This window comes from Marmota marmota, unplaced genomic scaffold, assembly GCF_001458135.2.
Source record: "Marmota marmota marmota unplaced genomic scaffold, marMar, whole genome shotgun sequence".
Classification (NCBI taxonomy): Eukaryota; Metazoa; Chordata; class Mammalia; order Rodentia; family Sciuridae; genus Marmota; species Marmota marmota.
In genome coordinates, this window is record NW_025999941.1 from 603,449 (window position 1) to 631,448 (window position 28,000).

Here is a 28,000-nt window from a genome sequence, read left to right on the forward strand (position 1 = left end):
CGCAAACAGTGCTCCATCATTAGCATTCAAGGAGGCAGCTGTTTAGGTTCCACCTATACAAAAGCAGTGGTTGCTTCCATGACAGGAACCAGGCAGAAACTCTCAAATTATGCTTTTCTCAACTCCGGTAAGCACCCACTATTTTATTATTCACATTTGATACTTGAAAACATTAAATACTTTATGTTTGGAGATCACAAAGTTTGTAGACAACTTGTGAAGCTTTGAAAAGATAAGTGAATTCATCTAGATTAGTTCTCCTAACTGTATTAGTACTTAGTGGGAAAAAAAGTATCTTCTTTGCTTATAAAAATTAGAGTTACTTAATGTATCTGAGAAAATGTGACATGCCTCTCCCTTTTCTCTGTTTAGATGTTTTCCTCCCAGTGTGGTAGGAAAATCACTCTACTTTGGGAGTATTATCTTTTTTTTTTTTTTCTGTTCCCATGGCTGCTACTGTTCATTCCTGTATTGAAGAGCACAGAAGACAGAAAAACATTCAAAGTAAAGCATCAATCACTGGCGCTCACAAAGAATACTCTTAATTGAATCATGTTTTTTTTTTTTTTTACATTGGGACACAATGCGAGTCAATTTTCATTTTATTCTTAATGTACTCTGCTACTTAAATTTAACCATACAATCACAAGATAAGAAATTATTAAATGTTATACATGGGACATATTATTAAGTAATAAAAATATCTATGCCACGAGAACAATTAAATTATTCTACCTTTAAATTTCTTCTTCAAATATTTTGGTAAATATAGTAACAGGAAAAGTGCTCTTAGCTAGCTTACCAGAGAGATTTTTTGTTTTTTGTTTTTTTTGCTGTCCAGTGGCTTCCCTAGGCTAAAAAGAGAGGTGTATAAAGAATGTACCTAGACGTTGCTAACACCAAATCAGTTTAATGAAAATGAAAGAGTGAATTTAGATACTTCTAAATAATGAAGTTTTGAAAGTTGTGACACAGGGCTTAGTTGTTGTTTTTTGTTTTTAATATATTCTTTTAGTTGTTGATGTACCTCTATTTTATTTATTTATATGTGATTCTGAAAACTGAACCCAGTGCCTCGCACATATGCCTCTACCATTGAGCCAAACCCCAGCCCACAGGGCTTAGTTTTTGCTTATTATTATTAGAATTATTATAGAGCTGTGTTTCCTTCAACCCTTAAAGACTGGATCATTGCAAAGCACTCAATTTAGAGGTAAAAGTAATGGTGTCAGAGTTCATGCTGCAACAATAATTACCTTGGAGAGAAAAGGTAAAACCAGGAAAGAGAAAAATCACAAGGAGTTGGCAATCACTTCTACTTTGGTTCTGGAATTTTAAGGAGGTTTCCAAGGTTAATTTGCTGTTTTGAGTTCTCCCCTCTTGGATAGAAGTTCCCCAATATCATGTAATTCTGGGCTATTTTTGACTGCCTTTTTTGGACTTGTTCTTAAGGAAATTAACTTGATAATTTTTCTTGGGTAATATGCATTGCACACATGTAGACATATAAATATGTAAAGGTACAAATATAAATTTGTGTGTGTGTGTTTCAAAATGACAGAACCTCTCTCTCTCAACTGTTAGCCATTTGTGGATATATCTACTTAAAATTTTTAGTTGTGTATAAGCAAAGTGCCATTTTGAAATATGGAGGTTAAAATTTGAAGACTGGAAAGTCTGACTGGCTATTGATAGTTAGGACATGGCAATGACATCTAAAATGGCATCATTCTATTCTATAGGAATATGTATGCCTGTCTCTAGAATCAGCGCTTGCCTTTGGGATGACTAGTTAGATTTCATGGTGCCATATGCTATTTTAAGATTAGTATAGTGATATTTATGCATTGCTATCCCATTTATTCCTCCAAAGTCAGTGGTTAAAGCCTACATTTTACTATTTGGATCACATCTATGTGAGATGCAATATAATATTAGCGTGCTTGCTTATTTAACCAAATAGTCATTCCTGTGAAAAATGATCATTTGCTGTGTCTGGATGGTTCCCAGGTTTCTGCAAATGACGATTCAGAGACTGACTACTAAATACTCAGAAACAATTTCAGGCACAACATAGTATGCTTATGGAAGGTATGACCATTCTGTACCTATATGCCTAAAGATGAGGCAGAAGAGGCCCAAATAGACATATCTGGAAAACTGCTCCTTTTTAAAAATCTCTCTGTAGAGTTCCTATTTAGGTGTCAACTTTGTCTGGAGTTAGAGAAAGATTAGATATCACTGAATAATCTATCCATTCTAAAGAGAACTGCCTGGGTTTTCTGCCATGACACAGGAGCACACCTTTATACAACATACCTGAATCAAGGTGAACCTGTGAGCTGTGGGTTCAATATATATATACATTAGAAGCATTTGGACTAGGGAAACTTAAGAACAACCCTCACATTCTAAAGTCATCAAATAAAAATCAATGGAGAAATTGGTTCTCTGCCTACATCAGGTTTCAAATTTGGATGCCACCTTTACCCGCAACACCAGCCCCCACACAATCACAATCACATAGGTCTCCTCTGCTGCCATCACCCCACTACACTTCATCTCCCCTGTATTCTACATGCCCTGGTCTCTTGATAGCACTTTGAACCTTTTTGTCACTTGACATCCCCCCCCCAAATTTGGAGGAGCAATCACCTTTTTAAAAAATCAGATATTGTGTGATTAAACTAGTCATCAGCGTACTTTGAGACTATCATTTGATGACCAGGTGGATGTGAGTATGCAGTTTGTTTTATTTTGTATTTCAAAATATTGGGTGTCTCCATTGTGAACCTACCAGCTACGGGTCATTTTGTCACCTGCTCCTCACCACGACTTCCTTGCTGGAGGGACCTGTTCTGTCTGTACTTGTGCAGAATGGGGTTTTGGCTTCTTTGTGGAATTTGCTTCTTTTTGTTCATTCTGGGAGTTCTATTGGAGTAAGTTTAGTTTCAACAACAGTGAAATTCACTTGGACTCTGGTATGTTAAAATGGTCTTGTCTAATAGTAAATAAAACTGAGAGTGTAGATTTTCTAGGAAACCTTTAAAATTTATATTTTGGACGTATAAGTGGAGGTAGCACTAGTATTTGATACCCAATCTTTTAATATACATTTTAAAAACGTTTACTTCTGTCCCCAGGTCCCTGGGTACCAGCATAGAGAAGAGAGGAGCTTTGTTTTAAGGGAAGCTCTATAGCCAGGAAAGATGATCAACTATCTAGACCATAGCAAATAGCTCCCAAGAGATTTGGTTTATTAAAAAGGAAAACTGAGCAGGATAAAAGACACAAAAACCTGTCTATCACAGTGACTTTCCCCACTTAGAATCAAACCAATCTAAACTTATCACTGGTTTCTTAATTAACTACAGCATGTCTTAACTTCTATTTTGGTTCACACTATGTCCTTTTTTGGTGTTCTGTGTTGTTGGAAAACTTGTAACTGATGCATGAGTGTGCTCTCTGTTCAAACTGTTTCTAATATATAATTTCCTTGTCCAGTGTTCTTTCAATAAGGGTACCTCGTCCTGTGAGATATCTTGTTGGAATGATGCAAATGAAGGTTCAGACTATTTATTTATTTACCAAAAGACACTAAACTGTAGCACCCTGCCCATTGCAGGTGGTGGAGTGAAGAGAAGAATGTGATTATTATTATTATTATTATTATTATTATTACAAAATGGAACATTTAGTTTAAATAAGCATGGGAAGTAATGTCTGATCTAATATAAATAGTCTGCCACTGAGATTTTTTTTTTTGGGGGGGAGATGAATTTTTGTAAAGATTTTGACCTGAAAAACCTGATCTAAGTATCTCCCTGCCCACCCTCACAAACCTCCTCTTCTCCACCTCCCTTCAGCCCAAAGTCCTTTTTCTTTTAAATCAACATTAATATCTATATATTTTTTAAAGATGATTTTATATTGCAATTATCACATCTCTTTGGTAAACCCACCCCCAAATAAAATAGTGCTAAGAAATATAAACATGGGCAACATATATCCCTGTTTAAAAAAAAAATCTCTACAGGCATAGGCAAAAGTATTACATTGGCCCCTTTAGGAAGTTGGAATACCTTGGAGACTTCTGACAATGGACTGCGGCATGAAAGATCCATGTATTGAAAGAGTGACACTATCTTGAATTTCTCAGGCTATCCCTCGTTGGTAGCAAAGAGAAAGATGGAATCATAAAACTGCCCAGCTTCCATGTGACTCCAGCTGTACCTAGGCATTGCATTCACTTTTGCATTCTCAAGCTTCAGCCTCAGTCTCCAGGGTGCCCACTTCCCTTGTTATGTTTGAATTTTCCTGGCAGACACCCGTTGGAGACTATATTAATAAGACACATGGTAGAAAAAGAAAACAGATTTCCTGAGCCAAGGAGATGAGAGCCACTCTTTTTCTGGGCCCCTTGTTAATCTTTGGGAGCCCAGACTCTTCAGTGGCAGAACAAAAAGCAACCCAGGTGTAAATTCTTAATTTTTTTTTTCACTTGCTCCACCAAAAAATGTCATGAATGTGATAATATTTAGCTGCATTTCTCTTAAGACAAACCAGAAAATATTTCTTGTTTCTGTCCTGCGGTTTTAGAACTTGATTCCCATTGCTTTCTAGCATCATTCTAAATAGAATCCCACTGCTTGGCCACCGCCATCATGGTACCTGTTATTGAAAGGGAGTCTGTATTTGCAGTAATACAGAGAATGCCAGTTTAGAAATGAGCCTGATTGCATGGTTCATTTTGTTCTCCTTTGTAGAGCCAGGCTGCGGCCCACTACAAAGGCACGAAACATGCCAAGAAGCTCAAAGCACTGGAAGCCATGAAAAATAAGCAGAAATCTGTAACTGCCAAGGACAGCGCAAAGACTACCTTCACCACCATCACTACCAATACCATCAATACCAGCTCTGACAAAACAGGTTAAGCGATGATCTTTGTTGTTGTTGTCGTCGTTGTCGTTGTCATTGTTTGGGGGTTCCCTCCCTTGTCTAACCCCATGTCTGTTTAATGATGTGCCTGCCACATTGATTCACGCTTGAACCATCTTTCTGTACAATGGTAACTGTTTCCTCTCATTTTTCCAGTATCCTTAGTTATAGTCCACATTTTGCGTGGTGAAAGGGTCCTGTGGCTTTTAGAGGAGCACAGTAGTCACAAAGGCCATGTGGAAGCCATGTCCACAATATTCCTTTTTTATGAAGTGAACCTTTTCAGTGTATCCTTCGCCTCTTGCACACAATCCCTTAGCTTATTTCCACACCGCAGATTTGATTTAACCGTGAGTACACAGCAGAGTATGCCAAATGAATCGAGAAGGCCCGATTAAGAGCATTATTACTGACAGGCTTTATTCTCATAAATTCCAAACATTGCATTGTTTTAACTAGTGGCTGTGTGATTCTGGGCTCGTTATGGCTGGGTAACTTTCCCTCTGCATATACAGGTAAGTGTTATTGATACCAATTACTCTTTTTAACAGAGACTTCGTGGTGAAATGATGGCCTCTGAATGGCCCCTTGGGATTGCTCCTCTAAAGGACCAGTTTATTCACACATAGCAGGGAAAGCCAGGGGGCTTTCTCTAAGCTGGCATTTTAAAAAATAAGGCTGCTGGTCCTCCAATTTTATATAAAAGGAAGTCCTGTATGATGCATGGATGTCCCTTTAATAAATTACTGTCTGGAACACAAGAACTAGTAGAAATTGGTTGCTTTCCATTTTATACAATGGAGAGGGCAATGGTGAAGAACAGGAAATGTTCATCTCCTCACTGACGGGAATGTCTTAAACTAGAAGAGAATCTTTTGCCATGACTGGGGCAAATGTAGAATGCTGAGTAGTAAACAAATAGAACAAATTAAAACAACTTCATCACACCTGGAATGTCCACTGGACACATATAAGCCCCTCCAAGGATCTGAGGTGATGCTTGATGCCTATTTGATTCTAAACGGGATACTGCTACTCTCCCTGAGCTCCCTTGGCATGCTGCATGTGTTTTTCCCAGGTAGTACTGGCAGAGGATGCATGATGCCCCCTCCTTTTGAGATCCCTGTGCACTCCCTGAATCTGGATGCTCCTGTCATCTCTGTGCTCTGATACCTGGTCTGATGTGTTGAAGATCCTTCTGTAAACTGTCTCTTGAAGTGAATGAACCTTCTTGGAGCCCTTTGATTCTCTGATGTATCCAAATTTGTGCCACCACACTCTAAAGGGGATATGGGGAAGTGCTTGTCAGATTCATTTCTGGTATCCAGAACAAGAGCCGGATTATGCCATTTTATTAACTTAGATGTGAAAAGTTATAGGAAAAGCATGAGTTTTTTTTTTTTTGTTTCATAATTGAAGACTTGCTGCATTATTTTGGTGACTATAGGGGAATGAGTGGTAATGAAGTAGTTGAGTTTAATTTCTGTTCCCAGATATTGGGGCACAGATGGGGATCCCCAAAGCCACTCTTGCCCTAGAGAACTTCAGATAGCTTTCTAATGTGAACACCTTAGTGAGAAGGCAGAATAAAGAGGAGCCTGCTCTCCAGGCTCAGAGTATCATCTTTGCTTGTTCCTGAATTTTTGTACTCCTAGACCTATTTTTTTTTTAACCAGTAATGGCTATTTGGGCTATTTGACTCCTCTTTTAAAAATGCAGAAATCCTTACTATGTTAAACATGCACATCATTAAAAAATATGTTTGCATGGTGGGTTGAACTGCTGACTTGGGTCAGGAAGGTCCCCTCCCCCCAATGCATGTTTTCTCTGTTACTGAAAGGAATTGTGACGTGTACTTCCAGCTCTTAATGTAAAGACTGGAACATGGAAGGTGGTAGTCACAAAGGCTCTGTCCTTCTAGAAGTTGAATAGTAATAAGCTATGGAAGAGAATCGACATAAAACAAACATGCCATAACTTACCTAGCAGTGGAATGGGTATTGAAATCATGAAACACCCTTCCAGTCCAGAGGCAGAGAAAATTCCAGAAGGACAGGAGGGCTAATCGGAAATGTGTAAAGTTATCACAAACATCTGAAAGCCAAAGGAAGAAAGTATTGGGCATTAGAACTAACCTATAGGGACAGATACTTAGGTCGAAAAAAAATCATACAGGATGAGACAGTAGAGATTCTAGCACATTCACAGATGTTTTAAGCCTAATTGTAACTGTAAAACTGAATTTCCATGAAACTCTCTAGGAGAACTATGGAGTCCAAGAAAACTCCACCCATTTCATAGCCCCCTTATCCAGTTTGATTGCATTATAAACCAAGGGTACCTGAGCTGACAAATTTGAATTTTTCTTAAAATAATAACTTGTCCTTTTTATTACTGCTTATTCCCCATGTTTATTAAGAGTCCAAACCTGGAAACAAAATGAATCTCTGAACTAGTTTTCTAGGACAGTTAAATACTTGGCAGAAGGAGAGGGAGATGAGGCTCTAGAATCGAAGATTGTGCATTTGTTAGTAACACAAAAGTATAACTCTTCTGAGTAATGCACAAGGATCTTCTGTCATCTAGGAACTTATCCATACATATGACAGACGTTAAATCACATTTTATTGATTTCACCAAATCATCTCAATAAAGTAATCCAATTATATGAAAGAAAAAAAAAACCTCTTCCAATTATATGAGTGAAAAAAATGAAATGAAAAACACTAAGCTTGGAAAGCATTGGTGTATGAGAACCCTCAGAGTTTGGATAAACATGGTAAAAAGGATAAAAAGTGGACTGGACTTGAATTAGAAAATTGATTTGGGGATTTTCTTTAAACTATCAAGATTAGGATATTCACAAAATACAAGTTTTGGTTACAAACTTACTTGGTAAAAGAGAGAATTTTGACAGATATTTTCTCTTAAATTCCTAAATTGTGTATTGCTTGGTGATATACGGGAGTCTCGATTGCTTCCTTGGAGTCATAAATATGTCTAAATGACCTATGGGGCTAGCTTTTCTTAGTTTACGATCTTGTTTTTGTTCTTTTTTACTACTTATCTCAGTCTGCATGCTAGAATTGTGAACATATGGTACTTTTCAGGGATCAACCACTAATTGTTCATAGAAAGCCTAATTTGTCTATGTCTAGGCTAGAAGAAACTCTCTAATGTTACACATACATTTAATTCTTGTGATCTAATGAAAAGTGTTAGATTGGTGAATTCACACACACAAAAAAAATGCATAGGCAAATGTAATATTTAAAAAGACATTGAATACTCAATAGTTTGCATGTAAAAGGGAATACTGTCCTTACTGAATATTATATATAGGAAGCATTTTCCAAAAGTAGCCAGACTTACTATCTGATTCAGCATGTTTTTTTTAATGCATATTTTTTTTTGATACAGAAAGAGTAAAGACAGAAATGAAGGCATTATAGTCAAAGTACCTTTGCAAATGTAATTAAATGGTTTTCTCTTTTATAAAATGCCAAATTCAGAATTACCTAAGTTCTGTGTGATTCTGTCACTTGAATTTTCTTTACTTTTGAATTTGAGGATTCTCATTTATTCCCATGGTTTATGTCAGATTAGACTGGGTTATTTGGTAGTAATAAACAGTCTCCAAATCCAAGTAGTTTTGCAACAACTAATTATTTATTACTCACATTAGATATGAGCTGTGTGTCCTCTTTCCATGTGAATTTTAACACCAGATTCAGGTTTTTGAAGCAGCCACTATCTGGATATGGCCAATTCTATGGTGGAGGGAAAAAGAGAGTCAATAGGCAGCAAGCTCTGAGAGCTAATTTTTAGTGGAAGCAATACATAACATTCCTCTTACTTTTTATTGTTAAACCTAACCACAGTGGAGCCGAAGAATTCCCTTGTAACTTTGCACTGTGACTTCAGCCACCATTGATGTTTATACGCCTCGATAGTCTCTATGCCTGTCCTTCTCTTAAATCCAGATCTGCTTTTCCATCCATGGCCTGTTGGTTACTTACTTAGTTTGCCAGTATCAGTATTTAACAGGTTAAAGAAAAAATAGTCCTCATCTTGACCACAATCCTCCACTTCCTTCCTACTCTATCTTTGCTCTTTTCTAATACTGAAGTTCAGATTGAACATTTCAAGTTGTCTTTTCCTCTTCTCTCTCAATCTCCACATCAATACATGTATTGGAACTTACTTCCTTCCCATTCCCCAAAAATGGCTTCCATACTTTGATGCATTCTTACCCATATTCTGGTCTTCTGGGTCTGTACCTTGCCCATCAGTTTCCTTAGTCTCCATGCAGGTCCAACTGCTTCTATACTTGTGCCGTGACATGCACGCCATTCGCTCTGTTGTCCATTTCTACTATGTGGTGCACAGATTTAGAAACCATCATTCTGTCTTTATGCTGGACCTCATGGGCATCCTTGGTGTGATCAGAGTGCACCCTTCCCAAGTTCTCTTCTACTGCTCACCTGCAATATCCTCCATCATAGATACATCTTGTTACCCCATCACTCATGCTCTCTTTTAAACCTCTCTCTTTAAAGTCAATCACTTTTCTTTTTTTCTCCCTGCCCACAGAGTCCCATAAGAATACATTCCTTTTGAACTATAGTATTCTTGTTGAAATATTATTTTCATACGTTTACCCTCTCCCATTGCTACATGACATTTCTCTTGGGAGTACATATTTTTTATATACCTTTATTTTTTTATTTATTTTTATGTGATACTGAGGATCAAACCCAGGGCCTCACACATGCTAGGCGAGCACTGAGCACTGTACTGCTGAGCCACAACCCCAGCCCCATGAGTACATATTTGATTAATCATTTTATTGTTTTTTTTTCAAAATTGTTTACTTTTTTTTACAAAGTATTTTTATATTAAATGTGATAAGTGAACAGGTTTAAAACTCGGACCAGATATATATGTATATTATATTTTATATATATATATATATATATAAATGTCAGATATATATGATTGCTAAAGAAGATTTTTGTCTTATTTTTTGAGATTCTCTAGTTGTACGGATAAAGAACGTCTGACATTTCTAATGGCCCTTTAGTCACTATCAATCAGGAGTTAATTAGCCTATTGAGTATATGGATTTGCCTTAGTCATCTAATTGGTAAGGTCTTAGAACATTTCTCCTTGGTTTTATTATATAATCCTCTTTATCAAGTCCCAGTGAGTTGCAAATATATTCATCAGATAATGTTACTAAATTACAATTTAAATTTGCACTTTTCACTCTCATGACTCAGTCATCTTGTATTCATTTTCATGTCTCTCTTTTCTTTTTATAAATTTAAAATTGTAATCCAGGGACATTGTACTCATCAAACTCAGAAGTGCCAAGAGTAAAGTACTTTTGAATCTTTTGTTGAGAAGATCCATGAAGGCAAAGGAACATTTATTTATACTCTGCATCAATAATTTGCTCTAAGTGTTTACTGGAATTACAAAATATGTTCAGGGACTCAGTGATAAAGAGATTTTTCTCATGATAAAATGATAGCCAGTGACTGGAAATAAATGCACTGGGGACAAAGCCTCATAGAAAAGTCGGTACATCCTAAGGCCACAAGTCTGAGTCTTGTTCCTTCCATGAGCGTTAGCCTCTTGAACCAGCTGTTTATCCCAGGACCAGTGCTAGATGAAGCTAAGTACACATATATTTTTTTAAACATTTATTTTTTAGAAGTAGTTGGACATAATACCTTTATTTTATTTATTTATTTTTATGTGGTGCTGAGGATCGAACCCAGGGCCTTGCACATGCTAGACGAGCACTCTACCGCTGAGCCACAACCCCAGCCCCAAGTACACATATTTTTTTCTTTGGGATTTAAGTAGAAGCCAAATGATAACAATGCCAAATTAGTGGTGAAGGTGATAGAAGAATAGTTTATAAGGAAAAACCAACCTCACTGTCACTTAGTAAACAAAAAGTTTTCAGTAGAGGACAAGTTTGAATTAGCTTTCATTTCTCTTGTCATGAGGATGGCGGAACGTTTGTCTTGTTTCATTTAGGCTTCAAAGATTTGAAAATAATGACAAAATACAACGTGAGCTTAACTTCAGAAAGCTATGTGTCTCTTATATGTATTTATATTTTTGATATATTTGTATATATGATATTGTCCCTGGAGTTCTTTAAGGTGAAGGCCCCAGCTCTGGGGGTCCCAACAGAATAGATTCTGACACCTATCCCAAGACACCAATTGAAGAGATGACTGTGAAGGCAGGAAAGGAACTTTAATCATTATCATGACACCAGAAAGACCAGGGGACTAGCATACTCAGCCCTGTTCTCAGGTTACTAACATGAACTTCAGGTTTAAATAGAGAAAGAATCAGGGCACAGAATGAGAGGTGTGCATAATTAAACAGTTTGATGCAAACTGTGGTCTGGATGATCATTATCTGAACATAGTGCTGCAAGGTGACTCCAGAAAATTCTTACTACTTATGGGAGCAATCTTGTTCCCCTGAGATGATTGCTCCTAGGGAAGCAGCCTCAGTTCCTGTCATTTGGTAATTGTTCCCACTCATGAGGTGGGGGGCAATCTCATCATGAGGTGATTTGCATGCAAGGCAGGCAGAACGTTTATCCTGCTTTTATTTACCCATCTGCAGCCCCAAATGCAGAGTCCATGTTTCTTAGCAAAAGTAGCCACTAAGTCCCTGTTATAATATTGGTATGTTATACACTAGACATGAATATAAATACTGTGTGCAGATAGTTATTTACATATGAGATTCTGTCTTTAATGCTTGATGAAGTGTTCCTCTGTACTAGGTCTTCATAATCAGTTTTGGTTTCTTTGAGATGCGAAACAAATTATCTTGTGGGTTATGAATCTGGAACTCTGTTGAAATTTAAGAGGCAATATAAAGTGATTTGAAAGGGAACACATTTCCACTAACTCCTATATATCTGGTGAAGTGTTGTACAAATGTCCCTCTTAGAATGTGGAAATTATGCTGGCTCCTGAGGTCTTTCTTTTCTAACCTGTTCTCCCAAACAAAGGATCCCTGGGACAATAACTCCCATGATGAAGGACCCCACTGCTTGCATCTCAGCGTAGGAGCTGAAGCACCATTGTGACACTGTTTATGCCTCAAGTGCATTTTCTTTTCTTAGCACTGGCTCAAGATTGGTCAAAGAAAGAGATTTTATCAAGTGTTTCCTTCTCAGAAGATGTGTGATAAGTGCCAGCAGAATGTGCTAGTAGTAGATCTTTAGAGAGATTGAAAAAAATAAAAAGAAATTCAGAAGAAGGATTTAAAAAAAAAAAAAAACAGCAAACATTTATTTAAATGTTGTGGTTCCAGAATCTTTGTATGTGAATTGGTGATGACAAATTGTACATTAGGGGTGACATGAAAATAACAGAAAATATTCTATTATCTTCTTTTTCGTGCATGGGGAAATCAAGATAAATGGTGTTTTGCTAGTTCTATTTGGCTGATAAAAGTTTTGACCTAAATATATTACATAAAACTGCTCCCTGAATCACAGGAAAATTTCTCGATGAATTCTTCATCTTGACAAGAACATGTTGACTTCCTCAACATAATGAATGAGTGAAGCTATAAGAATCCCAAGCTCCTAAAGGATCTGTACACCAGCTTTGTTTAGGTGCCTGGTGTACAGTACATATGATAAAGAAAAAATTAAGAAATTGATGCGTGCATAATTTTGTGTTCGAGTCTTAAAACAACTGGGTTCCTTGCCTGTGTGTGTTTGCTTGTGTGTGCTGTAGGAGAGGAAATACTTTACTTGTGCCTTCTGAAGGTTTGCTAGTTGAACCTTTGAAATTAGCTGACAGCAAGTAGATGAACAGGGGAAAGGTATGCAAGGGTGTTATGTGCACAAGGGTATAAAAGGATAGAAAGATATATATCTCAACACCCAGTGAGGTGTAGAAGCTTTTATACCATCTTCATAAGGGATAGGGGAGACAAGATGTAAGGGAGACATAGAGGTAGATAAATCATTTTGGGAGGAAGATGACAATAACCCGTACAGAGTTCCTTTGGGTGTGGCACTGACATTTAGTCTCCTCTGCTACCATAGAAGTCTGTCTTACCTGATTAACCAGATTCCTGGAGAGGGAATAGTTAGCAATTGAGTTCCCTTTAGAGGATCTGTCCCTAGGCAGATAAGGGGAGTCTAGAGAAAGCTCTTCCCTTCATTTGCTTTTCTCTAGTTGCCCTCGCTATGAACTCATCAGCATATCACAGGGGCATATTTTGAGATGCATTTCCCAAACCCCTTCAATGCATAAATGTGTGTGTGTGTGTGTGTATGTGCGCGCACGCGCGCGCATGAGCATTATATGCATGTGTCTACGTGTTTTTACCAAAAATATAAAATCTATAAAGCAAATGATAAGCTGAACACCTAAGTAGTATCTCTGATATACCAGACATCTGGATGGAATTTAAAAATGATATTAAAACTCCCGGTGGCTTTCTCTACAGATGCCGTACTCTTGGAAACATCTGTGTCTCTGTGTATTCATGGAAGAGCTTTTTGCCCCTTTTTAATGCCCCTTTTTAATGCCCCTTTTAGAAAAATTTCAGGTATAAAGGAGAAATGACAAATATAACAAAGGAATTAAAATCTGATCAGATGTGACAGAATGTCAGATGAGCACCTTGTAAAAACACGTGGACGATTAGAGAACTTTGTCTCTAATGTGGGGATGTTAAGAGGTTTGGTATCTAACAGTATTAGACGTGAAGTGTGCAACAAAAACGGGTTAACAGCCCATTTCTTAGTCAGGAGACATTAAGCCTCTACTGAGTCCTTAGGAGAAACAAAACACAAACCAAAGCAGATAATTTGAGGCAAAAATTTATGCTTGCAAACTCCTGCTGTCAAAACTTCATTGTGATCTAGCCTTTGCCCATCATTTCTGTCCGTCTTGCGTGTCTCTTCTCATCTCCAGCCCAACAAAATCACTTGAGGATCAGAAGCAAGGTTTATAGGTGCTTCTGCTATAACAGTCCTCCATTATACCTCACCCGGACCCATGCGTCATATTCTGTTGCAAAGAAGAACATACATGTTGTATGACAATGCATGTTTACATGGGCACACACAAGCGTGTATAGGTCCATTCACCCTCCTGGCTGGCCAAGTTCTACTTCCAGGCTTCTGGGTTAGCTCAGTTCTTGCATGTATTAAAGCTTTATCTTCTTTGTCCAGCCCATGACATACTCAGCTTCTTGATGCAATTACACCTTCATTTCATACACCTTTGTCCTAACAGCTAACATAGTTTTGCATTCAAAAATATCAGTAAATAGTACTGTTTCCCCGCCATCAGGAAGATCATCTCAAGAATTCTATTGAAAGTAAAAACAACACATTTTGAATATACAGTAAGAATTTGAGGGCATGTATTCCTAAGTTTTAGTAGCTGAACTCTACTACGTTTAACTGCTTTGAGGTATGAATCAAAGGTATTAACCAGGTTAACTCAGAATTTGAAGGTGCAACCACTGGGCTGAACATTTCCCAGAGACAGCATAAAATTAAGTTGCTATTTTAATTACCATAATTGCATTCAAATTCATCATTAAATTACTGTGCTACTTCAGTTTCTAATGAGAGTTAAGAACATTTTAAAAAGCACTATTGAGTCACATTGATGATGTATTGAACTTTAAGTTGTGACATTGGTATCAGGTTAAATTTGAGGGCAGCGAGCACATTAACTCCATGGAATAGAGTTGGTGCCACTCTGCCAGTACACAACTGTCTCTAATTTGCTCTGCTTTTGTTGTGACTGCGTTTGAGGGCAGCCTTGACAATATTTCACTTTCATGTGATTGCTCAAATCAATCACCCTCAGACTAACAGTTGGTGCCTGGCCAGAGTCCCAGGTGAAGGTCGTGATGCAGAATGTTAGAAGTAATGATACTGACCCATTTGGACCTTGTTTTATTTTTTGGCTGACCTCTGTTTCCCTGCCAGTACTATTAAAGTGAAACCAGAGGGAAAAGTAAGGCTCTGAAGTAGAAGAGTTTGGGGGAAAAAAGAAAACCTTCCCTACCTTTCACCGAAATGATCAGAGATCTGCAATCTGTTTCATGATTATTTATCTGTCCTTTTATCTATGCATGCATTCATATTCTTAGATTTGTACATATTTTTTTCTTTTGCAATATATTAGGTACTGAAGAAATGAAAACCAAGACCCAGATTAGAAGCTCTACCCCCTGCCAAATGTCTTCAGTCTGATTGAGAAAACAAGGCAAAACCACAGATTTTAATTCAATTAGAAAATGATTTATTGGGAGAAAATAGTAGGAATAGTACCACGAAAGTGGAGAGCAAGTGCGATGATCATTTTATGTGACCGAGGTAGGAGGGGGAACAAATATTTTGTTAATGCCAACAGTATGTAATCTCTCAAATAACTTCTTTGATGCAGTGTTCCATTTAATCAACATGTGAGTACTCAATATTTGCTGGTCCTTTGGTAGAGCTTCTGTCCCCTGGTGGCTCATGATAATGAAGGTGACAGAACAAAAAGCTATAATAACATGGCTTAAAAGTTCTGTACTTTTAAAGACCATGCTTGTGAAGGTTGTAGAGATACCTAAATCTTAAGCAGTAAATATTCTTAAATTCACAGATATAAAAATCCAGTTCTTTGTTAAGAAATTTGACTGGTGTCAACAAATCCACTAGAGAGTGGTATACTTTGAACCCACTTCTGATTCTTCTCAGGGCCTTTAGTCTTGCTGTCTCCTTTAGGCATCAAAACACAATCCTGCCATAGTTCTCATTAGCACTAACTCCGCTAGCTCCAACTTTGGTTGCTACTTGTCTGTTATCTTACTTAGGGTAGTTCTTTTCATTTAGCAAACCATCAACCCTGCCTTAGCAGGTAGCAGAAAATACTTGTTTTTACATATTAGACCTTGAACCTATCAAAAGAGCCTGATGTGCATGTCGTGTCTGCCTTTGGTATATGCCCTTTACATCTTCACTGTGGTTTTTTACCTGAATAGAAGCTGGTAAGAGAATACAAGGTCCAGGGCCAAAGCTTGACATTGGTCCACATTTTGTTAATGAAATCATGCTATTATTTTTATTATTTTTTCAGAAAAGTTTGTTGTTTGAAAGTAACATTTTTGATATTGTGTAAAATATGATAATTTAGGATTTGCATATGAAACCATTTTACCTTCATTTTTATCTGTTTGATTTTGTGATGCTGTTTAGACAATGACAAAATTCCCTGGAAGAAAAAGACTCAAGTCACACAAAAAGAGATCCTAAGTTTTTTTTTTTTTTAATTTTTTATTGTTGGATGTTCAAAACATTACATAGTTCTTGATATATCATATTTCACACTTTGATTCAAGTGGGTTATGAGCTCCCGTTTTTACCCCATATACAGATTGCAGAATCACATCAGTTACACATCCATTGATACATATTGCCATGCTAGTGTCTGTTGTATTCTGCTGCCTTTCCTATCCTCTACTATCCCCCCTCCCCTCCCCTCCCCTCCCCTCTTCTCTCTCTGCCCCCTCTACTGACATTCATTTGTCCCCCTTGTATTATTTTTCCCCTTCCCCTCACTTCCTCTTGTATNCTTGTTCCAGATTTTAGAGGGAATGCCTTCAATTGAGATCCCAAGTGTTTTTAGTCAAATGTTGTTTTTTCTGTGTGAATATACAAAGCTATCAAATAAAAATATAAGAATTCATATGTTGAAAAAAATCAAGAGTCTTGCAGGATATGTGTGGTCTGCTAGGAATGGTCACTTGGAAAACTGCTTTAATTTGGGGGGACGAGTAAGGTGATATTTAGTACAATGAATTTTGTAATTGAAAATCCAGTAACTTAGAAAAGAGTGGTTCATGGCCCATAGATTCATGCTATCTGCTATTACTAAGATATTTTAGATAAGCATATAGTTATACTTAAAAATAAGCTACAATTGTCCCACAGTATCCTTGGGGCATTGTTTACAAAACTCTCTGCAGATTCCAAAATCCAAGGATGCTCAAGTTCTTATCTAAAATGTCATGGAATTTTCATATAGCCTATGCATATCTGCTCATATACTTTAAATCATTTCTGGATTAGTCATAATACCAATACAATGTAAATGCTTTTTAAATTGTTGTTACACTATGAAATAATGACAATGAAAAAAGCATTTATACATAATCGGCACAGGTGCATTTTTTTTTTTTTTAAAGAGAGTGAGAGAGAGGGAGAGAGAGAGAGAGAGAGAATTTTTAATATTTATTTTTTTTAGTTTTTCGGCGGACACAACATCTTTGTTTGTATGTGGTGCTGAGGATCGAACCCGGGCCGCACGCATGCCAGGCGAGCGCACTACCGCTTGAGCCACATCCCCAGCCCCCAGGTGCAATTTTTTAAAAAACAAATCTTTTTATTGACAGTTGGCTGAATTCATGGACCAGGAATCCATGGACATAGAGCACCAATAGTAATGTAGTCGTGAGTTTAGAGGTCACAAACAATTTTCCCCATAAACCTGTCAATTTTTTAGCAGGAAAAAAAATGTCATTTTTATTTACATAGCTCTTCAAAATTTTTAATATGTCATCATATAAAATATTACATTTTATCCTCATATAAAACAAAATGATGCAATCCTATGAAGAGTTATTTCTAAGTTATTGATATCCTAATTTTAAAGAACTTGCTTTGCAGAACATACTGAGTATCCAAACTGGAACAGAAATCATAGTTATTTCTGTTAGCAGGAACATATAAATCTTTCATTTGCCAAACAGTATGAAAAATATGTTAGTGATATAGTATCTGTCCTCTACTTATTCCCAGATAGTGGTGTGTATTAACTTTCACATCCTAGTCAGGGGGAGTGCTTTGACATCCTGAAAGATGGATATATCTTTAAAAAGTTTTTCATAAAAAGTTCTTTACTCTAGCAACTGCAGGTAAAGACACTTTTTTTTTCTGTATAATCCAAGATTCTAAACAGATTTTATGCCTTTGTGTTAATAAAAACCGATCTAATAACTAGGGTTGGAGCAACAATGGAATAATTTACTTGTCACGGCTGTCGAATTCATTGAGTACTTGGTCCACTGTTATTTTCATTCTTCAATAGATGACATCTTTCATTAAAATTGCAGTTAATGGGGGAGAATCGGATAGCTTTCTGAGTTGTATCCTTTATGACTTCCTTCACGTGCTCCCAAATATTGAATTGTTTGTGTAATCAAACTAAGCCTGTCCAAATATTATTTTTTTATAATGCAAAGAGTAATGAAACAAAGAAATCGAGACTTGAATGACAAAGGTGTTTTCTCACAAAAAACACACTTAGACCTTGTGAAACATGCCAGTTCACTTTGTGGGTACTCTGTCATTAGGTTGATTCAGTTTAGCTCTAGGTTTTTAAGAATGAATATTTGTCTTTACTTAGAAAACTTTGCTTTATGTTCCTCAAAATTCTTTGCAATGTAAGTTTCTACACAGTCAGGAGTTTCTGTCTTCGTATTCCAGAAAAAAAAAAAATGAAGCATTTATTATGATGTACCACACTCCCTGGTCAATCAACGTATTTGCTCTTGAGCCATCTTCACTGGTACTCAGTTCAACTTTAGCATTATGCAAATCACAGATGTGGCTATTTAGAGTCTCTGTGGTGCATTTCAACTTAATGAAAGCTTTATCCAAGTGTAGCTTTACCTTTAGTGTATAAATCAAAAATAAAATTTTACATAACTGGATTAGGTTACAAAATGGTAAATATTCACTGTCAAGAGTAGATAAGTCATCAATTCGTCTCTTCAGGGTTCAGCAAGGTTTTTTTTGCAAGGGACCAGGTAATATTTTAGCCTCCATCACAACTACTTAATCTGACCCTGCTGCATGAAAGTAGCCATTAGAAATATGTTAAATAAATCAGGCAGCTGGGGTGATGGCTTAGTGGTAGAGTGCTCGCCTAGCATACATGAGGCACATACAGGATCCTCAGCACCACATAAAAACAAACTAATGTATCCACCTAAAACTAAAGATACATAAATAAATAAATATTCTAAAAATAAAATAAAATAAATCAGGCAGCAGGCCTAGTGTGTGGCCTAGGGACCCTACTCCGTGAATTCCTTGTCTGGATGACTCCAAATACTGAGCTACTTCATGCTTGTACCGATTGCCAATAAATGAAAAATAAAGCAATCCAAACTTGGTAGTGGAAAAATAGTAGTAGTAGTATATCTCTTGAATCTGGTGGTTGACTTATATTAAGTAGGATGTTTTTCCATAGGCAAAGAGCAGAGATGCATCTTCTGTATTAGAGTGACATGACAGCTTCCATGGACCTACTCCCATGTCCGGCTGTTGATGCTGCCCTGATACCAACAGCCAGTGCTGATAGCCAGAGCACCTACTAGTGGTCTCTCCTTGTGGATGAGCTGGGATTTTTCACAGTATGGCACCTGGGCTACAAAAGAAAAGATATGGGCCAAAGCTGTATTTTCTTTTACACCTTATCCCCTAAAGTCACAACATTTTTTTCACTCTATTCTTAGATAGGTACTTGGGGAGAAGGTAATGGTAGAATGGCAAAGTCACATTGTACATTGTAAGAATAGCATATGAGGTGGGACTATCTTTGGAAAGTGAAAAGGGACATTTTGTTTATTATTTATTGATATGGATTGGGACGACAGCAATAGAAAAGGCAAGACAAGAAGATGTAGAGAACGACAAGGGAGAGATTGGGATGGTAGGAGGGACACATGAAAATGATAGGTAAGGCAATCAAGAGCCAAAACCAGGCTTGTGGAAGGTTAACACATCAGAGCCATGTATTTGAAACAGCAACCAAAAGAGGAACTTCTATAAAATGTGGATGGATAATCTGAAGAGGTCAGGTGAAGGTCTTGAGTCCAACCATGGAGGGAGTCAGAAAGTGGTCTCCAAACTGGAAGGAAAGGAGGCTATTGACACCGAGGCCAAATTCAGAACAAGGACCTTCATGATGTTCTGCAGGTCTGAAGCCTACTGCACATCAAGGACAGGCCAGTAGCAAAGGATGTGGCAGATAGATGAATGTTTCTGGCCAGAAAAGCACGAGTCTTGACTACTGAAGCTGAAACATGACAGGTGTCACAGAAGCAAAAAATTCACTGAAATGACTACCTCGGCTGGTTGGTTTGACATCACAAATCCAAAAATAGATAGAAACAGCCCATCTGGGAAGCTAAAGAATGAAGAAAGTCTTCAAACTCCATCCCCTAACTTCTCTCATTTTTGCACTCAATAAGCCATTCTCTGCATTAGAGCCCTCAGAAGAGCCCTTCAGAGCATGCACCTTGATACGAGAGCCCTGAGACATCTGTTGTGCCATTTTAATCCTCCCTCCTCTGTACCCAGCCTTCTCTGTCTGTGAACCAAATGTGCCTATTTTTTGCTCTGCTGATTTAATAGCCCCAGGAAAGTTGATAATGTAATCATAGAAGTTCTATCTGAGTGGAACGTCTCGAGTTTCATCTCCCATCTTTCCGTGGGACTCCTTGGACTCTGTGGGCTCTATATTTTTCTATATTTCAGCCACCTTTGGTGCAAAGCTTATTGGAATACTCCTTTCTCCTGGGCGCCTGTGTTCCTGTCCTCCTGTTGCCTGCAAGAAAAAAAAAATCACATTATTATTTAGCAGTGTTTTAACAAGTTTCAGTCCATTAAAAGCAGAAGAAAGCATTAAGTGGCATCCTTCAGCTTTTAACTGGGAGCTTTCATCGGTTTATTAAGAGACTCTATCTGCAAATGTGCTTGTTCCCTGCTAGGGCTTCAGGCCGACTCTTAAGAATAACAACAGCATCCTTTGGGACTAGAAACCCAATTCTAAATACTACCTTCAGGTAAGCTTTTGGAATGTCTTGGCGAGATTAAACAAATAAATGCCAACATTTACTTTCCAGAGAGCTCAAACTGGCTGGACTTATTAACACTCTAAAAACCTTGATCTAAGAAAACAGTCAAGACTCAAGTAACAGACTACCTAGTGAGCCCAAGTTTACTATAGTTGCCATGTTCTTAATGTGAATTGCACCCTGTTTCTACAGAGCTGTGACATTGGATGGGTAGAAGCCTAGGAATAAGGATACATAGAGCAATGCAGTTTTGAATTCTTACATAGATAGTCAAACATCCTGTAAGTTATTTTGCCTTTGTGCTTTATGGTGAGAGATTCTATTCTGGATATGTAGATGCATGTGGGCACCTGAAATGCTAAGCTAATATTATCTTCCTGAAGAACAGGCACACTTCCTTCCTTCTCGATAAGAGTTGTATTTCCCTTTATGCCTTGACTGCCAGGAAGACTGGAATGAGTACAATGAACAGTCGTTGTCATCATTGAAGTTAATGGAAGGGACATGAGAGACTTAGATCAAGCACATGAAAGGAAAGAAAAATAGAATTCTGTGTTTCATAGAGTGAAGGGGCAAAAACACATTCAAAGGATATGATTCAACCTGGAGAGATGGTGCCCATACAAACATGTAAGTTCGATATTAAAATACATTCTCCCATTCTCCTTCCAGTACAGCACGTTGGAGACTGTTAGGGAAGACTGGCTTGATTTTAGCAAATAAAGAAATCTCATTTCCAATGCACATCCAGTTGTGATAATAGCAACAGCTTACACATCTGAAGCACTTACCCTGAGTCAAGCTATGTAATGTTTTACACGGATTGATGCATTTAATCCTTGCAGCAGCTTAACAAAAGTTTTGCTCTTGTTTTCATTTTGTGAATGAAAATACTAAGGAACAGAGAGGTTAAGTACTTGCCCTTGGTAATGATTTTGCAGAAACCAGGATTTGAATCTAGCAAATGTAATTCCAGTGAGCTGATCCTGAGCACTATGCATGTTGCTTCTGTTATCCAAGTTGCCATCTGATAAGTGTTATGTTTTCATAAAGGAGATTTGAGCCTTTCCCTCAGTCAAATTTTCTCCATTCCTTTACTATATTAATGTTATCTCTTCTGTGGTATGGGTACCTGTGCACATGTGGGTGCATATTTGTGTGTCATTACATTTGGAAGCATCAGTAAATATAAGGAATCAACAATGAGAAAGATGATAGCATTATTAGATCTACTGTCATAATGTCAAGTGAGATTTGGAATTCTCAATAGATATAGCACTCACCAACTATCCATTATTCCTTTCCATTTCCAAGTCCCTTTTGTATTTAATTTGGGCCATATAGTGAATTCCAGCTCATGTACGTACTTATGAGCAAAGGCGACAGATTGCAAACTACTATGTTTACAAAGGGAAAAAAATGGCATGTGGAAGCAGACTGGTAAATTGATGATAAATGACAAGACTTTGTAAGAAGTAAAAGTGTTGGAAAAAAATTGGAGGCATTTGTCCTAGAAAAGTTTGAGGAAAGATGTGAACTATTCTCAAAATCTGCTGTGCCCCATGTGGGAGAATTAAAAGGCTTGTTCTCTTCAACCTGTTAGAATATAACAGGACTAATTAGCAAAAGATACAGAGGACTTCATGAGTTCCTCTGAAAGAACTTATTTTTGATACTACTACATTCAAGATACTCCAGCACATTTATAAGTATTTCATTTCTTAATTAGTTTTGCCTATCTTCTTCCACTTCTAGTAGAATAGAAGCTCCTTAAGACTAGGGATAGGGCTGTTTTGTTCATGGCTATTTTCTTGGTGTTTTGCACATTCCTAGAGCATCATAATAAGCATGATGTAGTCATCAAATAAATCTATGAGTGAATGAATGAATGAATAAAAGAACTGTCTCTCAAATAGAGCCCTTCAGATATATTTCTGACTTTGGAGCAGTTCTGGGGCAGCCCTGTGACAAGTTATTAGGAATGTCTTGGAGCAAGCTCCAGCTCTGAATTATGGTTACAGTAGATGTGATCTAATGTCTATCCCAATGTTCACACTTTCGATTTTTATCTCTTAACATTTGAGCTTTCCTGATGGTTATAGCTTTTAGCTTTTTACTCCCTACCAGATAGGAAATCCAGTCAAGATGTCTCTCGCAAAACCACAGAGAAATATTGCAGGCATTTTTTTTTAGCCCTTCCTGTTTGTGAAGGCATTTATCACCTTTTGATAACATGTCATCATGTTCAGAGAAATAGACAACATGTACTTTGTAATCAGGATGGGAGGCTGTGGCATGACAGATGGGAGCCTCTATCAGGTATCATCATCAAATATGAGTCTCTGAAATGTGTGTGTGTGTTTGAAAGGCTTATACTTGCATTTATTATGCTTGGCTCCATTTCTTCATATGTAGTTATAAATTAATGTGTGCAGTGGCACCTCATTTCAAGTTGGGTGCTCATATCTATGCATGGCCAAGTCTTGATCATCACTCAGATTAGCCTCATTATTCACCAAGCATCCCTTCCACTCAGCTGGTCCTTGGCTGGATTTGTGACTCTCGAGACAGATTCTTTCAGTCTCTGCTGAGCAAATTTCCAGAGAAGGATAGCCCTTAAATTGTCAGCTATGAAAATCAGCGTCTAGCCACTCAACACCCAACATAGGATTATTCTATGTCACGTAGCTATTATAGGATAATTCACTGCCATCAAGAAGCTTTCAGTCTTGTTTGGTAGATAAAATCAAAATGTAAATACTATGATGTAAGCCTAAAGATACAGGTAAAAAGGGTGATACAGCAGTGGAGGCAGGGGTAGGGTACAGGTGAGCCTTTGGTTTGGAAAAAGAAGGTGAGATCGAGAATCAGACTCTAGGTTTCTAATCTCTGCTGTACCATTTAATTTTCTTTGTTTCTCCTGCAATAACTTATACAGAGGATGATCAATAGCACAGTTAAGGCAGCTAACAGATTGCCTGGCACATAATTGGTACTCTGAAATCTTAGAAAGTTACTATGGTCACCACTATTATTGTGTATTGTCATTTTGAGATAGAAATGAGATATTCTACTTCTCTGTGAATCTCACAAATGAAAAAAAATAAATGATGTTGGGCAAAGAGATTAAAAAGCTGTATAAAGGAAACCCCATAGAGGAAACTGAGAGCCAGCTAGGAAGGGCGGAAACAGTTGTAAAGCCACACAGTGTGTCAAGGCATTCTGGGATTTGACATGCCTGATAGGTAAGGAGTCGGTGACGCCAGTGTGTGTTAGCCCCCTTTTACTGGCATTTTAGGACAACTGACCCTCTTTCCTCAGATCAGCTACAGTGTTTTGTAGAGTCTGCTTCTCATAATTAACACGGATGTCTCTTTTCTTTAAAGTCCGTATTACGATCTGTATCTAGCTTTGGCAAGTACGTAAACCCTATGGATCAAGACAACCATCTTTTTAGAGGGAAATCTCAGCTAGCCAATTGATCATGGCAACCCTCAGGCTTTAAAACACCTACATGTGGGATAGACCTTGGCATGTAGTTAAAGCAAATAAATCAATTCAAACAGACCCTGGGGAGTTTCTGGGTCCAGAGAAGGTAGAGTAAGCACATTCTACGCTATTCCTCCTGATAACTACAAGCCTGGAGAGGAGTCATAAAGCAACCATCAGGAGAGGGAGGGAATGGAGAAAAAGGTAGAGCTGAATGGGGACCTCAGGACCTGAGCTATTACCCAGTGGGAAGCTCCTCGTTTTGCTTTTTTTTTTGTTTTGTTTTGTTTTGTTTGTCTCCTACTAATGCCAATCTTGGGCTCCTAGAAGATCCTATAACCTAGAGCTGTCACTTGCTGTAAACAAAACAGCCCCAAGACAAGCTGTTCTTTCTAGTTCTCTTCTAGATATGGAAGAGGCAGCTCTAGAGAACAGGACCCTTTTGGCAGTACTCCCTGAACTTCAGACGACACCACCCAGAAGCTATGCCTTGCCTTCTCTGCCACCCTCACTTCAGAAGGAGAGGGAAAGTCCTGCTGACCGTCTGTACTCAGCTCTCATGCAAGTATAGGCAGTGAAACAAAATAAACTTGAAAGAGTATGCTAAATCCCACCAAAAAAGGAAGTTGCAGGTCCTGCCCATACTCAAGGGAAGGAAACCACAGAAAAATGTGAACAACATCAACCAAAGATCATGGAAGGTATGGTGTGGAGTTTGTCCATTTTATATAAGTATTAGTATTAATCTTGGCTCAGCAAACATATTCCCTGATAATATAGTGACTCAAATCATATGCAATTTATATCAAGATTTCAAAATACTACCCCTGGGTCAACCATCTGGGGTTTAAATAAAATTTTATCCAAAACAAAAAGGTACTAGGGGAATTGCAAGTTGACTACCTCTGACAGAATCTAGACCCTTTAGTATCCTTTGACAAGCTGGAATGATGTTAACCTTTGTAAGCAGATGGCTATGGAGAGACATTGTGGAAAGTAGGTGTCTTTATTCCTGGTCTCATGATCTCTCTGGTCAAACTCCTATAGTGTAAGGTGGCCATAGCAGTCACATTCCAGCAGCTTCTCCCAACACATTCCTAAGGCGGTTTTGTAGCATTGTAGCTCTGGCAAGATGCTGCCTTGTGAGCAGCTTTCCTTGGTATCTAGAGAACAGATTTCCCCCAAGTTCCACCAAGAAGTCCTATAGAAATCTCTCTAGCATTCAGTGAGTTATGTCCACACCCTCTCCAGTGAGATCTGGGTTGAGAAAGGAAACTTTTTTCCCTAGACACATGATGCTTATATCTGCTAATCCTGTATTATTTAGAGATCTCTTTTTCTCTTACCTGCTAATTGTCATTTAATGTTCCCATTCCAGTTAATACTAAATTTTCTTGTTCAAAGTACTAAGCAATTTCTCTACCATAATTGGACTCTGCTAAAGAATGTCACCAAAGGCATGATCCATAAAAGAAGAAAAATTAATTGTACTTCGCCAAAATTAAAAATGTTGTAGTCAGGCATGGTGGCATATGCTAATAATCCCAGTGACTTAGGAGGCTGAGACAGGAGGATCACAAGTTTCAGGCCAGCCTTGGCAACTTAGGGAGAACCTATCTCAAAATAAATAAATAAAAAGGGCTGGGGATATGACTGAGTAGTTAAGCCCCTGGGTTCAATCCCTAGTGGGAGGTGGGAAAAGTTTGTGAAAGTCAAGAAATAGAAAATATTTTCAGTTCAAATATCTGGCAAAGATATTGTATCCAGAATATATAAAGAATGTTTAATGCTCAATAATTAAAAAAGGAAAAAGTTCAAAGTTTGAACAGATATTCTTCTGAAGAATGGACAGATGGCAAATAAGCCATGAAAAGATATTTGATGCTATTAGCTGCTGGGAAAATGCAAATTAAAGCCATGATAAGACACTACTACACACCTGTTAGAATTGCTAAAATAAAATAAATACTGACAATTCTAACTACTTATGAGAATGTGGAACGATTGGGACTTTGTACATATTTCTGGGGGAAACACAACTAATATAGCTATTGAGCAAAACATTTTTGGCAGTTTATTTTCAAGATAAAAATATATTTGCCATATGACCCAGAGATCTTACACCTAAGAATATCTAAGAGAAATGAAAACTATATTTACTCAAAAATATGAATACAGATATCTATAGCAGTTTTATGAACCATCGGAAAATACTGGAAATGACCCAAATGTTTGTTTTTTTTATTGGACAAATGAATTAGTAAATTATAATAAATTGATAGAAAGGAATGGTACTTAGCACCTCAGAGGAATAAACTATTGATATGCCTAACATCTTGGGTAGATTTTAAAGGCATCATGGCAAGTGAACAAAACCACTCTCAAAAGGAACTATCTTTTTATTATTCCATCTAGATAGAATTTTCTGAATAACACTGATGGAGTAGTTTCCAGAATTTAGGGTTGGAAGGAAACTATGACTATAATGGGGGTAGCACAGGAGGGCAGCTTTGTGTGTGAGGTAACAGTCGGTTCCAGATCAGGATGGCAAATTATAAAACTCAATATAAGAAATAGAACTTCATAGAAATATAAAAGAAGGATTGCATGATCAAAGTGGTAAAATCCAAATAGCATCCAAATAACAGCCTAGAAAAATAAGTTATTGAATAACAGTGACTTGTGTTCCAATATAACTTCATTTAGGAAAACAGTTTGTGAGTACGTTTGACCCACAGTCCACAATTTGCTAACCTGCAAATTTAGTATATTAATACTGTACAAGGTCAATTTTCTGATTTTGATGATGTGTCTATGGTTATGTATGAGGCGTTCACTGAAGGATTCTGGGTCAAGGCTGCATGGAAACTCTACTATGTTTTTGCACCTTTCATGTGGATCTAAAATTGTTTCAAAGTAAAATGTTTACCAAACAACCACCCCCAACAATCACAACAGAAACAGAGGTCATTTCCCCATAAACAAAAGGGCCCAGTGGTAGAAAGGAAGAACTGAGCTGTCCTAGCAGCTGATGCTGTGGAGTATTCAAAATCACCACCTTGAGACCTAATTTGAGGTCCAGGAGTTGTCTCTTTTTAAAAATTTCACAGATACTTCTACTGATTATAAGATTTGAGAAAATACTGATTTCAAGGTACCCAGGGTAAAAGCTTTGCCTAGAAGGGAGTAGTAGTGTTCAAGATATTTTTAAATTTTTTTTTTTTGGTTGTGTGATGTTTGGAAGAATCAGAAAGAAGTCATGCTTTTCTTGACCCAGTTTATTTATTTGTTTGTCTGTAGTTCTAGGACCATCTAACCCAGAGCCTTGGGCGTGCTCCCCAAATACTCTGCCACAGGGCAACACCCCAGCAACCTGTACTTTAATAATCCTGGGTAAGGATGACTTAGTCAGGACTGGCAGACTTTTTCTACAGAGGACCACTGGGAACTATTTTTAAATTTGCAGGCCATATAGTCCCTGTCGTAGCCACTCACTCAGTTATGGCATTGTAGTGTCAAACAGCCTAGAAAAATATGTTATTGAATAACAGTGACTGTGTTCCAATATAACTTCATTTAGGAAAACAGTTTGTGAGTACATTTGGCCCACAGTCCACAATTTGCTAACCTGCAAATTTAG

The 28,000-nt window shown here is 37.6% G+C and overlaps 1 protein-coding gene across 2 annotated transcripts in view; it reads left to right on the plus strand.

Moving 5' to 3' along the window:
• Znf385d (zinc finger protein 385D) overlaps nt 1–28,000 on the plus strand; it is a 636,064-nt gene that overhangs the window by 545,544 nt on the left and 62,520 nt on the right. For both annotated transcript variants that reach the window (XM_048801021.1, XM_015494517.2), the window contains exon 4: nt 4,767–4,929. In XM_048801021.1, the coding sequence (XP_048656978.1) occupies nt 4,767–4,929 (163 nt within the window). The remainder of the gene's footprint in view (nt 1–4,766; nt 4,930–28,000) is intronic.